This window comes from Bidens hawaiensis, unplaced genomic scaffold, assembly GCF_021521415.1.
Source record: "Bidens hawaiensis isolate Kalapana, Puna unplaced genomic scaffold, B.hawaiensis_p1.1 tig00004685_1, whole genome shotgun sequence".
Lineage (NCBI taxonomy): Eukaryota > Viridiplantae > Streptophyta > Magnoliopsida > Asterales > Asteraceae > Bidens > Bidens hawaiensis.
This window is the reverse complement of record NW_027491287.1, coordinates 1,490,403-1,508,820: the sequence shown is the minus strand read 5'-3', so window position 1 is coordinate 1,508,820 and position 18,418 is coordinate 1,490,403. Positions and strand designations below refer to the sequence as shown.

General features: G+C 35.3%; 1 protein-coding gene across 1 annotated transcript; it reads right to left on the bottom strand.

Moving 5' to 3' along the window:
• Positions 1–2,038: 2,038 nt before the first annotated feature.
• On the bottom strand, positions 2,039–3,748 carry LOC143627589 (putative WRKY transcription factor 75). Its single transcript, XM_077097373.1, has 2 exons — positions 3,319–3,748; positions 2,039–2,401 (listed from the first exon to the last, which is right to left on the bottom strand). The coding sequence occupies exons 1-2, from the start codon at positions 3,678–3,680 to the stop codon at positions 2,224–2,226; spliced, it is 540 nt and encodes a 179-aa protein (XP_076953488.1). The 5' UTR covers positions 3,681–3,748; the 3' UTR covers positions 2,039–2,223.
• Between the last annotated feature and the right edge of the window lie 14,670 nt (positions 3,749–18,418).

Here is an 18,418-nt window from a genome sequence, read left to right as displayed (position 1 = left end):
TGAGAGGGAGGGAGAGAGTAGAGAGAGAGAAAGAAGACGGGAAGAGAGAGAGAGAGTATATATTTAATATCTATTATTTATTTTTGTTATAATATATTAGTTTATTTTTTAATTATAAATAACCACCAGTAGACGAAAAGACAAAAATGCCCTCACATGCGCCTCACGTGAGGGCATTTAACTGAGTTTTTCTAACCCAGTTAGCATAAAGGACATAACGTGTAGAAAAAAAAAGTTTAAAGTACACCGCCTGCAAGGAAACTTAGAAAAGGACACGAACCGTAATTTGGCTTTTTTTAAAGGACAAAATTTGCAATTCTGTCTTATTATTATATGAAATTGTGTTCATTTTGTTACGTTAATAGGTGAGCTTCCAGAAGAACATGTGTTCCTTCACTAAAGAATATTATTATTCTTTTATTATACTTTCTTTTGTATGATGAAACTATGTGATATGTGGAGTGTTTTATAATCACGCAAATATTTTTATTATGTCTAAAGGCAAGCTCGGTACCGATCCTAATTTTTTTAAGAGTTTGACATCGGTATTCGGTATTGGTATTGGTATCGGTATTGAAGACAAAAGTTCGATAAATATAAGTAATGAATAGAACTGTAAATATACCAAAAACTTAGAAGGTTAGTACTTGATTATCAAATTCGATACCCATGCTTGTTGTACGTCCCTAATTAGATCATTAAAAAATAAGCGTCCCGTTATCATCGTGGATTAATGTTATGAATTTAATACCTTTACACAGAGAAATTTTATTTCATGCTGTCAACTATTATGTGTATAAAAATTTTATTTCAACTATTAATGTGTTTTAACTATTATGGTATAGAATATAGACTAAGTGGGTTAGACGGGTTGTGAATTCTTATAAGTTCATCATCAAACAATTAAATACACTTAATTTTAATTTTGACTCTGCTAGTGTTAAAAGGTTTGTAGTCTGGTTGATATAAAGAGGTGTCATAAAAGTGTGTTTATTTTTGAAGCGGTTGATGGTTCTAGTCTCATGATGAATATTGATGTAGAATTAGAGGATGTTAGAGATGGTCATTTTTAAATATACCTCATAGTAAAGAAGTGATTGCATTGACTATGTGTATTACTTTGTCTCCCTTCATCGCGTGTAAACGATGTATGTCTATTTTGTATCTCTTTCGCTTTAGTTTTTCTTCATATCCTAGTCCCGCATATGATTTTGCTTGTCGTTTGTAGTTCTTTATTTGTTTTTACATATCTAGATTATTCTTTAGAAACGTATGCTCAATGGATTTACATTCTCAGCGTTAGCTCAAAGAAGGCTGATGAACCACTTATATGTTCCTTTACGTGTAATCGAAGCTAAAAAAATTGTCAAACTATCAAGACATAGGGTATAGAGAAATTGTTTTTTTTTTAAAGTTTTTCATTGTATTTCGGCTTAATAATTGTATAAACGCGCATAATTCTAAATATGTTAATGAAGGTTTGGCATTCTTGAGGGTATAATGAGAGTTGAAACACTATGTGTGGGATATTAAGAGGTGAAAGAATTGAAAAGCTTAAAGAAATTATGAAGCTCATAGTACTTGAAGACTACAATTCTTGGAGAAAATAGGAAAGTCAATGATAATGTATGTATTCCAATTTTCTTTACTTTTATAATTGTTATATGTTAGGTAGTCACATTGCGTTAATACTTTACATGCTAGTAAGTCGTTGGATTAATTACCTGATGTATTTGTAGCCCAAACTTAATATATCGGTAGGTCGTTGGACTACATGTTATATTTATATCTCATGCTTTAAATATATCATTACGTCGTCAAACCATTTTAGACTCACAATGTGAGATGTTAATCAACTCCACCGTGCGGTACAATGATTTTATTTTCTTTTTTTGATAAAACAAGTACTTTTCTTGTATTGTTGATGAGGATTAAACCCGAGTTCACATTTTAAATGTATCATATTCGAACCAACTAACCACCTTAGATGTACGTCATAGTTGTAATATGTGTACACCGGGTTTTCATAAGCTTTACTTGGTATAAATAAGATAACATAAATTTGTATTTTAGTATTTTTTGTTGTCAAAATGTTTTATAACTTTTGTAAAACAAAACACCGTATAATTAAACAAAAAGCATTACAAAAACCAAAGCATTACAAAATTAATTAATCATCTAATTAGCTACCTTAGCAGGCTTTTATTCATATTCCTATTTTAGCTAGCAAGAAGAATAGATTTGCATTTGAGCCAATAAATGCTCAAAGTTATTGTTTGGTTTCTCGATTGGGTGTGTATGCGTTCCTTCATAAGTCGTTTCAACAACTTCCTCATCTTCGGATAACCTTTGTACCTGCTTCTTCACGTTACATCCTTCATATGTGCATCGATAATAACTCCTATATCAAATTGTATACACAACTCTTATTAATAATCATAATATAAACAAAAACAAAATGATAACTTCGAATTGAACAAGTTCATATAACTTGGTTTTAGGTAACTTTAGAGGAGTTCATCGAGTAATTTTCAAACTACTCGAATTTTGACATTTGAAAATGAATTCGAATTAGGTTCAATTCGAAATTATGAGTAAAAACAACATATATGAAATGAATTATTTATTAAGAAAGTGTATAGCTATGATTATATAATTCAAATTTGGATATTCATGTCATATAAATTCGAAAAATCAACAAATCGAATTCGATTTGAAAATCTAATCCAAAATTTGGTTAAGTTGCTAACCAAATCGAGAATTCAAAACCGAATTTGAAGTTGTTCGATTCAGATTTTGCTCTTTTATTGAAGATACGAAATAATAAACACCATACACAATTTGATAATCGTAGTAGAAAAAATCTTGTCCTATAGATAATATTTCAAAATACACTAAAAATACTCCACTAAACAATAATCCATGGATCAATTGCAAACATGTCCGGCTTTGTTAGGAGGACAGGGTAGTCAATGATTTCCTCCCCGATCACCTCGTTAGGTTCAAAATTATTATTTTTTAATTCATATATATTTTTATGAAAAATTATGAATTTTTAGTGTTTAAGCCTAATTACTCAACTCATCTAAGCCTATTTTTATTTAAATAAAAAAAATTACACTACTGTAATCATAACTAAGTAAGCATATTTAAAAATTTTAATTATATAAACTCAACAAAAAACCATTTTACTTACGGCCTAAATTTTTTATTCGCCTTCTGCCAAAAAATTTTTAACGTTTCTCGAATTTAACGTTTCTCGAAGATGGCCGTGATTGCAAAACATATAATCAAGAACTTATTAATGAAAAATCAAACCTTGGAAACTTGCTGTTCTTAACCGCTTTCTGACCGTATTTCCTCCATCTATAACCATCATCCAGAATATCAACTTGACTTCTGGTTTGAAATGCACACTTAGGTTTTCTAGTCTTTTTCTTCTCACTTTTAAATTTCTTCACATGAATCATACTCGATCCAGATCCCGAATCCATCGCCACTTCATGATCACAACCAAAGTTTGGAGGTTTACCGAATAAACCAAGTTTATGGTCATGATCATCTTCATAATCATCGTTAGTGCTATAACTTGCATGAGAATAATCATGCATTAGATCCAGTGATAGATGTGAAGATGAAGATGAGTAGTTGTAGGGATAACTTGAAGTATAGCTTTCCATTTTTAGAGAGATGGTGTGTGGAAGGTGGTTGTGATGAGGTGAAGATATGCAAGGAAGATAGGGTTTATAAAGGTGACCGAATTAGATAACTATTATTATTATTTTATTTATTGTTATTATTATATTAGAAAAATATATTATGCATGAAGGGTACGTATTAATTTGTTTATTTATTTTTTTTCTTTTGAATATTAAATAAAAAGATAAGGATACATCACTATGTGTTGATCTATTGTGACAATTGACAAGTATTAGATACGAAAACTAAGATGCTATATATTGTATTTTCTTATTTAATATATATATATGTATCTGTGTGCGCGCGCGCGCAATGTATATATGTGTGAACCATCGGTGAGCAAAAGTGAAATTGCGCTAATTTTAAAGTTATTTTACTAATCTCGTGAAAATAACGTTAAAAGTGGCGGAAGGTTAATCAGGCATCATGTGGTGGCGTTGATAGCCGAAAGACAAGGGTACATGCACCAATTGACGGTGTCCCGATGGTTGAGATTTATGTATCTTATGTCCAAGGCTTGATGCAAAACTACTATCGAGCCGAAGGTCTTACCGGAAGCAGTATCTCTATTCTTAAAGGGTAGAGGTAGGCTGTCTACATCTTACCCTTCTCAGACCCTCTAATAGCTTTGCTGTTGGTGAGATATAGTGAGTACGACAATGATGATGATGATGATATGTGTGTGTGTGTATAGATTTGGTTCTTATATTATATTTAGATGGTTTATAAGGTAGTTTAGGGGAAAGTTAACTTACAAATAAAATTAACGTGTTAAATATGAGAATTAAGTAGAGTAATTATATATACAAGTGTAATTATATAATTACTCTACTTATATATGTAATTACCCTATTTAATTTTTACATTTCATACGTTAAAGTATGAGTGTTTGCAAAAGAAATATTAAGGATTGTGACATATTTCAAAATTATTCTTTCTAAACAAGTCTAGGCACGAGTTGGGCTTATATTAGAGTTTGTTGTTTGCATAACAATAGTTTAGAATGATATATAAACATAATACATATGATTATATACTTTTAACTATTATGTATTAATATAATAAGTTTAAAATAATAGAAGTTTTAATAGACGATCGTGGAAATAAAATATACCGTGTGAACTGTCAAAATCAGTACGTATGCTTTGTAACAGATTATTAACTAAAATAGATAGTGATTGGTCAAAGAAGGACTTCTGACGTCATCATGAAGAACTCAACTAAAAAACCAAATTAATTATGGATAATTGGATAGATACACATTTACTTTTCATCTTATTTCTTCCTATAAAGACCATTAAAACATAAAATTTTATTGTTAAGCACATTGCATGGAACACATTTGCCACATTTTTTTTAAACAAGAATTTTTGTGTAATATTTCAAACATATCCCAAATTAAAAAAAAAAAAAAAAAACAAAAATAGCCAGGACCTTACACCAAGCTGTAATGATACCCCAAACCAGTTAAGCGAATTGACATAATACATACAAGTGTTCCGTCAACTCGTCCTCATGATCACAAAGCTTCATCTTGTTTCAATCATCTTCCTCAAAACTCAATATACAACTATAATTAGTTAATGTGTTTACATCACCATTCTATCCTATGTGTGTGTATGGTAATATGAATCATATGATAAGTATTATTATACAAATAAAGTAAATATTAAGACAGAAAAATAGAATAACAGATCCCGAAATCTTTGTTAACAACATTAATTTTTTTTTTTAGTGTGTAAACAGTAGTAATTCTTTTTATCTCCCTCCACGTGTTCTTTTAAATGACAGAAAAGAAAAAAACAAGTAAATAATAAATTAATTTGATAAGGCATGTTTTTATTTTTCTATAAATTCAATTATACGATGCACATTATTAATAATTTCATTAATAAATCGTGTCAATATTTAATACCCCACTGATTCATTATTAAATGTTCTAGTTTCTTATGACTATGCATTTATATTTTAATATTTTTAACACAGTTTTTATATATATATAAAACTAAGACACGATAAGAAGAATAAATAAATTTTCAATTGTGTGTTGTTTTAAAATAAAAGTAATATCCACGCTAATGTTATATTGAAAAATTGGAATAAATTATTCGCCACTAATAAAGTCATGGTGAATATTTATGGATATACAAAAAAAAAGTATATATTAATAATTAATCCCGTCATGAACCGTGGTGCCAATGTTGCGGCCCAACGTTGACTTTAATATAATACCTTCAATACCATAGTAGTGAATTACTACATAGTCGATAATTTTAATATTAAAAACTTCAATTGGATAATTTTATATTTGTGCTTATTCGATAATAAACAAGTTTAAACTTTACATACATAGTCATTTCTTTACTCATAGTTAGTTTTGACAAAAGTTATAACACATAAAAATAATAAAAAAAATTACAAATTAAAAAAAAAATGTTTAAAGATCGTTTTCACAAGTTTTTAAATTAAATAAGTTTTTGTTGAAACTCTCTCCTGTATACATATACATGCTTGTGTGTATATACAATTGACAAATATGAAATTATTTAGTTTTGTGCATAATTTTTATGCAAACACATATTATATAAAGTATGAAAACAATAAAAGAAGTCTTAATAATAAGTGAATTAGCAAACCAAAATTTTGAAAGAATCAAAGTAAAAAATGACTACCATGGCGTGGGTCGTTGTATAGTATATTAGACAAAGAAAAGTATAGTTAAGTGATTAGACAAGTACACGTAAGACTGGATTCCATAACAAAATTAAGCTCTATTGACCCCTAATTTGGATGTCCTGCTGATCTCTAATTGCCCTTCTTCATCATTGTCGAAACCAAGCAATCGCAGGAAACAACACTAATCATTGTTGTTGTCCGTTGCCGCCATGACGGTTTAGCCACTGGCAACAGCAGGGCAATCAATGTCCCTTCATAGCCACGTGGCCAAAAACTACCAATCAAACAACCAACCACCGCAACAAGACAATGACAACTTGAATGAAAACATTGTGATAAAAAAAATGAAAAAAACATTAACGAAAACATTATGATATTATGATAATAACCAAAGAGACTTGTGAAAATATGGAGACCAATAACAAAACGTGTAAATGTTAAGAAGTCTCTAAACACAAAACAAAAGATACAACAAATAATACATGAATTAGCACAACAAAGTCAAGCATGTTTACAATTATCTAAACAGGAAGTACATGTTTAGAAGTTACAATTTAAATACATGTATTATTGAAATCCGGACTAACACAACCCGATTTACATGTTCAACCAGTTTTTTACCAGTAACCACTCAGTTTAAATGAAGAAGATTTAAATAGGTAAAAATGATGTAAATAATGAATACTACCAAAACTCTTTAAGTAAAAGATTCATATGTGGTGGACTTGATGTACACGTAAAGTGAAAAAAACAAAGGATGTTCCAAAGTCTTTGGGTTCCAATATTCTAATAATGTATATTATTGTTTAATTAGTTTTATATTCCCATGAAGATCACATGGTATTCAAATTTATGTGGAAAATTCGAAGATGTCGATGTCGATGAAGTTATACCGCTGTCACTACTATTCTCAGCCGACAGTTCCCATCACCGTAGTATAATAATATGAGGATTGCGTAATTATCTTGAATACCTCTCTAAATCATGAACAAGTGTACGAGAAAAGTGTATCTAAAACTAAACAAAGACTTAGTTATGATATATTTGAGGAACCATCGCAGTGTTTAGTTGAAACAACACAACACTTCATTAAAGAGCGTATTAGTTTGCGGTTATAATGGTTGACACTTATTCGGTTATTAGTGATAGTAACTTTGTCAACAAGAAATCTATCAACATAAACTCATTCAACGGTAACCCGGTTACTACTATATGGTTGGTGTGTCATAAGTAACTCAAATATTGTTGATTCATCAATCATCAAGTTGTTGCTAATGGCAAGTTACTTCTAACAACAATTTATGTTGACAACTTAAGTTAGCGTTGATCTCGTCAATTACTAGTTACTACATATATGTTCTCATGCAACCATTTATCAACCATGCTTATAATAAGCAACTTGTATATGCTTTCATCTATGGAAATCGTAAATTTTGTCGTGGGCTTAGTTAGCAATATATATATCCCCAATGGGTTCATAAACCTTTGGACCTCACAAGGGCCAACACTTGGACCATTACATGTGGGCTCAATCCATTAAACACCCTACCAGGGTCCAGGGACACTATCTCTTGGGACCCCTAGGCTTTGCCCCTTGAGCTAGAGAGAGCTGCACATCCAAACCGATTAACCGGTTTCTATCTTGAAAAAACTGGTGGTTAGTAACCGGTTTTTCATTTTAGCCCCAAAACCGTTTAATAACCGAAACCGGTTTTAGGTTTTTATTATTTTTCTAAGCCGGTCTTTTTTTCCTGGTTAAACGGTTTGGTTATACCGGTTAGGGTTTTCGTGCTTGAAAACCGGTTACTAACCGACTCGATTAACCGGTCTAACCAGTTAATTGACCATTGAGGCATGTCTACCTTGAGCCATAAACTTATTTGGTGCTAGAAATTAGAAAATATTGAATATTCGTGCACTTCAACACCTAATACTTGTATTGATGTTTAAGGTCAAGTTATTCTACAAAGAGAAACAAAATAAAAGGATTTGTAGGCAGGGAAGACAAACAATAATCATGGGTGGTGATAACCTATCCAAACCATTTTAAGTTGACTAGTTTAAAATAGTTACCCGTTGAGTTATTATGTATACCCAGCTTGACCCGTTGAGTGGGTCATGATTGCCGCCTATAGTTAGAGCGTAATAGAGATGATTAACGCTACTATTAATATCTAAAGTTTTATATTAGATAAATAGATACTCAGCATCTGATCAAATCCAACATTGTTAAATATTGATCCTTGATAGTTGAGTCAAATGATAAAAAATTGAAAACAATATATGGTGAGTCAAGTTGGTTGGGTAACGAGTCAAAACATGTTCAGGTTGAAGCAAGTAACTTTTAGGACAACTTGGTCACTTTTAGTACGGGTGGAGTCGTGGAGAGGCATTTATGTATTTCTAAAACTTTTTTAGAAACAGGTAATCGATCGTTATACGGCTTAGCTGATCTATTATAGTTCCAAAACTATTATCCATTAAAAATCATAAGAAACACAATTTAAGATACCTACAATTAATGTAATAATTCAGTTGAATGCCAATTTTACCCGTTATTTCTATTGTGATATTTAATAACCCCATGAAGAATTGTCCATTTAATTGAAGTCACAACTCATGGCAGGTAGACAAGAACATAGAGAAAATAACAAACATTTGGGGCTAGATACATGTGCAAAAATCAAATAATTTGTGGTCAATTGTTAATATCTCTAAACCAACAAGTTGATGCCTGGCTAGGTCTTAGAACATGTCCCGTTATCCGCAATACTTTAGTTTCACATGTTATGTACTTATGTCAATATATAATGTGTGTTTAACTTGCATGCATTCTTAAGCTGTTCTTAGATCATATATAAGCTGTTCTTACAATTTACTGTTTACCTGCTTACGCTTTATTTAAAAGTTAAAACCGTATAAGCGCTTTTGAATGTTTTGATGAAGAAGCCATATGTTTATCGTGAATGTTACAATAAGTATCCAGTCGTATCGTCTCTGTAAAAAATTGGGTTTATTAACTCGATTGTAACGTTTGATAATTGGATATGTAACTTTATCCTTATTGTTCATTGTTTTAACTTTTAATACATAAATTCATGTTCCATACTAGTTTGGATTTTACTTAACGTTCAGCAGTTTGGTCACATCAAACATGGACCTAGGATAAGTGCATTATTTTATTTTGTCAACAACTAAAATGAAATGAACATGACAATTTAATGCACTTTAATACAATGCCTCTAGTGCTATGAATATATGACTCATACAGTCATATGAGAATAGACCGGTATACTTTAATACATCAGTCTTATCCTTGTTTGATGTTATACTCTTTATTCCTTAAGGAATTGAACAAAAACTACGATATTAAGGTGGCAAACAGTCGGGTTGGATAGCGAGTAACTTTTACAGGCTGAAACGGAACACTTTGCATAAAATATATAGCGTTCAATAGTTAGCGTGTCTTGAAAGTTTTTATTAGATCAACAGTTGGTTTATCGGTTAAATATACACCCATTCTCTTTTATCCCATTTGTTCGTTGATATGCTAAACAAACAAGCGTATACAACTCTTACTGTACTAATATAAATGAACGTTCATGAACATAAATGAACAAACGGGACGTGTGTTCTTGTTTGTGTTAGTTCATTTAATTGAATGTGAAACAAAGTGTCATTTGTGTCTGTTCGTTTATTTAATAAACGAACTTCCTTTCAAATGCTTCAAGAATGTTCAGTTCTTCTTGACCCACAACTATCTTCTAATCTATTTCATTCTTTCTCATTGTCTAGAAAATAGAATCTGTCAAAGTCCTACGTTTGTTTCTTTCTCCATGAAACTTATATACCACACTATGAAGTGTCAAGGCCCATGTGGCCTGGCCCATCAAACCATGAGAGGTGCATAATACATAGAATTATAAGTTACAATTAAGTACCGTCTTACTATATCTAATGACTAATATACACACCAAGCATATATTTTTTATGATTATCATGTACTTACAAATGATAGATTCAGTCATTATAATGCAAGCGATTGGTATAGTAGCAAGTAACTATGACTCGGAGAGCGTTACGGAACTAGTAGGGATTTGGGGGTTGGGTCTGTTCTAGTCGCTTATTTATATGTATTAACATCTTCTTTTTTAAAATGCGACTGACTCGGGGCTTTGAGGTGGTCATGCTTCGTGAACAAGTGGGTCAAAATTGGCCAAATATAGGTTTCGACGAGGCTGGTATATAAAAATGACCAATCTTTTGAAAAGTTTATACTTTTTTACTTGATTAAAAAGGTTACGTGTAAAAGAGAAAAGAGATTATAAATTATTTACTTGGATTGTCTGTAAAGCTTATTTAAGTGTACATAGAGTAACTTTTCGCTTATACAAAGCTCTTTTCTCTCTTAGTTTTTCGGACCTAAAATTCTTAGAGTGGCTAGCGCTTCGCTTTTTGAAATTAGAAAAACCTTTAATACCCCCCCCCCCCCCCCCTCTTCTTTTTTTCGTAATTTCGTTTTGAACTTTAGGATGGCGTATTTACTCTCTTTTTGATTGGTTATAATTGGTCCCCCAACCCACAAATTGACATTTACTTAGCAGGTCCTTTATATGAGGGTGGTGAGTGGACCCATGACCATTCACATGCTATGTGAGCTCACATATACATTAACACAATATATCATCTGACTTTGAGAGTTATTTTAAACTGGATTTGGTAAACAAAGTTGAAACCAGATTAAACCTAAATTAGTTCGGTTTCAAACGGTTTTAAATGGAAGTAATTTGAACCAGTAGGAAACCGGATATATGAAACCGGTTGTTATTTAAATTTTTTTTTTTGAAAATTGACTTTCATTAAAAACAAACACAACCAACGACTATCACCAAGACGGAGAAAGACGCCGAAAGCCAAAAACCAAAAACAACAATCACGTTACATCAAATAAACACCATCTTTTCTAATCCACTACCCCTATCTTAGATCTATTTTTGTACCAAAGAAAACCCAAAGATTTTATATCCGCAACCATTTCTACCACCTTAGTGTTCTTGCCCGAAAAAATCTTTTCATTCCTAGCCCGCCAAATCCTCCAACAAGTAATGATGACAATGCCATGAATAATCAATCTCTTGTTCCCCGTCGCACCACTAACCTTATGCAGTTCCACCAAATCATTTACATGGAAAACAAAAGATCTAGGGATGTTGCACCATGAACCAATCGCATTCCAAACGGCCATAGAAATGAAACACCCGGTTAACAAGTGCTCGAGCGATTCCTCATTACTCTCACATAAAGCGCAACTATGATCATCACAATGCAAATGACGTCCAGCTAAAGCCTCCTTGGTTGGAAGACAATCCAGAACGGCCCTCCACATAAAAATATTACATTTTTTCGGGACCCAATCGCTCCATTGAAAACCGAAACTCCCAGCATCCACAACGGACCGCACCATCCATCTTTTAATCGTCGAAACCTCGAACTCTTTGCAGCTACCAACCGCCCAAGACCATGAATCTTCACGGTCAGCCATCACCACCCCTTTAAGGAGATCTTCCAACTCTTGCTTCTCGATCACCTCCTGTTGGGAGCAAGGAGCTCTAAGCCAATCCCACACAATGCGACGAGAGGATCCAGTGACCACCAACCGATCTGCTAACAAGACATTTTTATGTTTTTCTACCGCATATTAGGACGGATACTTGTCCATAATCGGCGTCGAACCCAACCACAAATCCATCCAAAACCGAACTTGGCGACCATTCCCAACTGTGGCCCGGATCACTCTATTAAAACCCACACCATCAACCTTAAATTTGTTCCAAAACATAACACAATTCTTCCAAACCCCGGCAACCCCATTATTAACCGGAGCAAGCCCCCAACAGCGCGAGGACCTATGAATAGACAACACTACTCTTCTCCACATCGCGTGATGATCGTTTAGAAATCTCCCAAGCCATTTAGTAATCAGCGCTTGATTATTAACCTCTAAACGAGCGATACCTAAACCCCCTTCTTTTATAGGTTTGGTGACTACCTCCCAAGCCACCCATGACATCTTCCTCACTTCATCCGAACCACCTCATAAGAACCTTCTCATCAAAGCTTCTAAATCATTGATAACCTTCTTGGGTGCCTTAAAAAGCGAAAAATAATAAGTGGGAAGACTATCCAGCACCGATTTAATAAGGGTTACCCGACCGGCAATAGATAACGAATTAACTTTCCATTTAGAAAGCCTCTTCTTGAACTTGGACACAACCGGTTCCCAATTAACCACCCTATTCATGTTAGCACCCACCATAATCCCTAGATAAGAAAACGGGATTCTACCCGGCTTACAACCCATGAAACCAGCTTGGATATCGATCTCACCATCTTCTACACCTACTCCAAATAACACTGATTTATGGAGATTAATCTTTAGCCCCGAACACAAGTAAAATATGCGAAGAATACGTTTCAAGTTATCAAAATTAAAAGAAGACCACTCTCCCATAATCATAGCATCATCCGCATAAAAAAGATGTGATAAAGTAGGACCTTCATTAGGAAGAGTAATACCATGAAACGCACCTGTATCACAGGCTTGTTTCAACATACCTGAAAAAGCCTCCATCAGAATAATAAAAAGAAAATGCGATAGCGGGTTGTTATTTAAATAATGAGAATAATTAATCTTGATAACCGTTAAGTTGGTTGATGAAGATCCAACACAAAAGGAGAAGGATTCTGATTACCATATTCGGATGCTATAGTTTAGTATGGACTATAGAGTGTTTTTGAGTTTAAGTGATTAGAGAGGGTTAAAGTTTGTATTTTTTTAGAAGTTAAAACATATTTAATAGGATAATTATTTTAGATCGAATTAGAAGAAAAATCATGTTGTATTAAATAAATTGTATGTGATATGACACATGTTCTAGTTGCATGAAGAGATGAAAAGAACTAAATAAATAAATTTGGGTACGTGAAAATAGAAATACTTTCGATCCATGCATGATTACTTTGTTATGATTTTTTTTCATACATACATTCATATATATATATATAGGGTAAGGATCCTAAAAGAACGCTTTGCAAATTGAGAACTTTGAGAACCATTTTGGACCACTAAAAACACCTTTTAAAAAAATATTTAAAAAAATCATAAAACAAAAAATAACAAAAATTTTAAAAAAGTAAAAAAACCAAAATTCTTATATTTCATTCCGGTTTCATTAAAAAAAACGTCGTATTATACACATATATAATTTTATTTAATCTTTAGTTACGTAATATACACATATGTACAGTGTCATTTATCTTAAATTATACACATGCGTATAAAAAAATCATGTAAATGTACATATATGTATATATTATACATATGTGTATATAATTTGGCTAAACCGAGTTTTTTTTATGAAACCGGGATGTTAAAATAAGAATTTTGGTTTTGTTACTTTTTTCATTTTTGTGTTTTTTTATTTTATGATTTTTTTTATTTTTGGGTTTTTTGTGGTCCAAAATAGTTCTCATGGTTCCTAATTTCAAAAAGGTTCTCTCATGATCCTGATCCTGATCCTGATCCTGATCCTATATATATATATATATATATATATTAGAAATAATAAGCTTATAAAATGATTTTATTTATAATTTAGCTTAGGTGGTGGTAGTGTGTTACACACAACTTTGACTTATGCACAGACAAAAATACTCCCACATGAACAATGCCTTCTATCATGCCTTTTGCTATAAGATTATTTGCCACCAAAATATTTCATACATCATAAATTAAAAATTACACACACAATGCTATATAATAAAAATAGGGTAGAGATACTGTACGCTAATGCCTTAACGTACGAGAGGTATGCGAGATGCTCAAAGGCAAAAACCTAAAACGCTCACAAAAACTTAAACGCTCAGCCAAAAACCTAAAACGCTCTGAAAACGCTCAAAAACGGTCTTCGTGAAAAAAGTAAAAAATTGATCGATTAACGATCCAAAACTGTTTTTCGGTTAACTAATGATTAATTGGATATGTATTGACGATTCCGAGATGTTGGGATGTGATTTCATGGATCAATTCGTGAAAAACGGGATTCGCGTACGTTAATGTACGTTAAGGATTAGGTGTTGGATCTTTTCACATAACAATATATCATATAAGGTGACTCTGCTAGACATTAAAATCATGGTAGAGGCGCTACATAACTGGTCTTATTGAGTCATTTCAAGTTTCAGCCATGTCTCTATAAATGGTTAGATGCATTAACCGGCAAACCAAACTAGATGATTAGGATCTGAAAGCTTGCGGCCCACTTGAAAGAAAAGATCAATTTGTAAATGAGTCGCGCTTGAGCCAACGTTATGCTATGTTTATTAACATTTAACGTTGCAAATCTATTCCATGGCATGAGAAAATTCATATAACTCAACTATTTATAAATAATTATATACACTGAAGAAACGTGGATCGGCTCACTAGTAGACGATCAACTTTCCTCGGGTATGAGTGTGCTATATCACCGATGGTTTTCCGGAGTATGAATTCTTCCACCTACAAAACGAGCAGCACCGTGAACTTACCCCTCAGAAAGGGACAGAAGGGTCCTCTTTGGGGTAACCCTCCGGTGTGAGAATAAGAGATTGTAGGAGTAGATAATAATAATCTGAAAGTGAGTGAGGATTTAGAGTGTATTTTCTTGCTTACCTCCCCTTGTGGAGGTGGTGTGGTATTTATAGTGTTAGGGTTTCCCATGATTGGGCTCAGATCCCATTAGGGCCTTTTTGGCCTCCTCCTATTGCTTCGCGCCACGTGTCCTTAGGACACCTGGTGCTTTTTCATTGATTATTCTCTGACCAAGGTATTTCACCTGACTCATGTGCAATCACGTGGTAGCACATGGGTTTTGCTGAGTTGTCCACCTTTCATTGGCAGCTGTCAACATCAGCATATTCTTTATTCCTTAAAGGATACCTTCTGGAAGGTTGTCTGATGAGCACAATCAGGGTTGTCCTTATCCTGATTTGGATAAGGACGAGGTTGATTATGTGCATGTGTGATATGCGCCTATCCTGGAGATGCGCGAGGTCTTCTCTTTATTCTCACGCGCAGATGTTTCATGCGCAGATGTGATATGCGCAAGCATATGTAATATGCGTGAGCATATGTGATATGCGCCACGCGCAGATGTGATATGCGCAAGCATATGTAATATGCGTGAGCATATGTGATATGCGCCACGCGCAGATGTGATATGCGTGAGCATATACGATGCGTGAGCATATGTGATATGCGCCACGCGCAGATGCGCCACGCGCAGATGTGATATGCGTGAGCATATATGGTGCGTGAGCATATGTGATGCGTGAGCACATGTGATATGCGTGAGCATATGTGATATGCGCCATGCGCATAGGTTTTGGCTTTGTGCCTTCATGACATCCTGATTTCAAGCCTCTTGTCTATATCTTGTGGGTTGACCCGCCCCGCTAGATGTTAAGGCGGGTGCATACCTCTTCAAGCCCCCCCCAGTCTAATGTGTGTCTTGTCTCGCGCGAGCGAGGTAAGATAGATATTAGACTTAATAGTTTGCTCTTTTAATAGGGTTTGTCTTTTCTTTTTTGTTTCTCATATGTGCGTGGTTGGTTGGTGCTGACATGCGTCAGAGATGGAGACGTTATGTGTCAGACTTTTCGTGTGCTCGAGGTGCTACAGTGGCCTTTCATGTCTCCTCACACAGTGTCAGGAACACGTGTCGCGCTCATGTTGGCCTGCACCTGCGAGTGGGGGCGCGTGAACTCTGATCAGTAGCTGTTTCTTTCTCTCTCCTGGGCCTATAAAAGCAAGCCTTTTGAGTGGTTTTTCTTCATCTTCATTGTTATTTCAGAGCTTTTTCTTTCCTTCAATTTTCATTCCGATTAAGAGTCTTTATCTTTTGCTTCCAGATTTCCGTGCTTAAAGTAACCGCTCTTTGATTCACCATTGTATGTCTGATAACCCAGACACCACAATCTACCCCAGCAAACGCCGTGTAAAATCATTAGTTATGTCCACTTTGAAGAAGACCGGCAAGGGAAAACGGGCTGCCGAGGCCTCGTCGGAGGAGGTGGGGAGGAGCAAAACAGTGAAGAGATGGGATGAGATTCCCTGCAAACTGAAACAGTCTGATTTCGACAATCTCATCGCCTCTCAGGGTTTTCTCCCTGAGTAAGGCTGTCTGCTCCCGGCGGCCGGGCAAACGGCGGCAGATCCGCCCACCGGCTATATCTCCTTATACTGTCACTTTTTCACTCACTGTAACCTTCGTCTCCCGATGACAAGATTTATGGGTGCGCTGCTTCAGTTTTATGGGATTCACATATCCCAAGTCCATCCTTGTGGACTAGTGTGCATGACTCATTTTGAGTTCATGTGCAAAGCTCAGCGCGAGGAGCCTACCCCTCGGCGCTTTCAATATTTTTACAAGCCAAAAATCCAAGATTCTTGGTTCTCATTCATACCTCGCAGTCAGAAGGTTAAGTGCTGCACTGTTTCCTTCAAAAGCCTTCATGACTGGTCTGAGAAATTTTTTTATATTAAGGCTGGTGTGATTCCCATCCGCATGATCATGCGCGCGATCACTTCTGCGCCCGCGGATGAGAATGTTCTTAAAAACCCAACTGGCACATGGGTTAACAAGTTGACTGCTGAACCATCCCCTGCCAAGAATATTTGCGAGGAGGCGCTGGTGGGGATTGGTATGAGCAAGAGGTGGACCGACAGCGCGACTGAGCCTGTCATCCAAGTTGATGGCTTAGGTGAGTTATTAGCTCACTGCATTATTTCTGCGCGAATATAATTCGTTTTGCTGATATCATTTTGTCTTGTTTTATGCAGTAAGCAAGGAATACGTCCACGCCGCCTATGATGAGCATATGGAGGGTGGCTCTGTCGCGCTGGGCGCTGGGGAAGTTGCTTTCCCCGATCGCTTCGATGATATGTTCATCCCTGTTGATTTGGGATTTTGCTTTAACAGCGATGCGCCTGGTAAGCCTTTGTACTTATGCTTATGCCTTTAGAATACCAAATTTGGTTAACATTTCTGTTGCACGTATTGTAGATGCGCTCGAGAACTATGAGCTGGAGCTTGCGGAAGAAGAGGTGGAGGAGGAAGCTGAGGCGCCACAACTCAAGCGCAAAGCTAAAGGCAAAACTGGCGCAGGGGCCAGTAAAAAACAGAAGAAAAATGATGCCCCTGTTGCCCAGGATCCTCCTACCCAGGCGAAGGGACTTGAGAAAACCAAGGGGTTTACCTCCAAGTTTTCCTCGTCTTCTTTGCCTCGAGGTGTGGGCAATCCTCCTGTCCACACGAGGTATGGTGCCGCCACCTCATCTCTTCGCGCGGCGGACAAGGGAAGCGGCGCTGCGCCTGTTGTTTCATCTTCTCCAACAGGTATACTTTGTTTATATTTTGTGGTTTTATGAGCGTGATTCCGATAGAGTTATTAATGAATCTTTGCTCACTCAAATGTTTGTAGAGCCGGCGACTTTGGTGGCTCAACCTCAGGCGCAGAAAGGTACCGAGGCTGTGCCGAAGGTTGCTTTGAAGTCCCCTGTTTTATCCTCGAAAAGGGGGAAAATGGACTTCATGGCGATGCTCAACTCGCGGACGGCGGTGCGCCAAGGTATATATTGCGCTTTGATTTTCTGACTTTTTTCTTTTAGATCAAGTCATGAATCATTTCTCTTTGTTGGTTTTTTCATAGGAATTATAGCTGGCACACAAGCTGCTGGCGGCACTGCTAGCGCCGGCGCCAGCGCCGTTAGTTCTGCTCCTGCTCCAACAAGCACTGAATCTCCTCTCATTGGGATTACTAAAAAGCAGGAGACTATTTTACGCGCTGATCTAGCGGCGTCGAGACCTCCCTCACCTCCTCCTGCGCGCAGCCCTCCTCGCGAGACTGTTTTTGATTTTTCCAAGTCGCAGGAGAAAATACCTGTTACAGAGGATGATGAGGAGGTCAATTTTGAAGATTCCGATGGCGACCGCGCAATCCC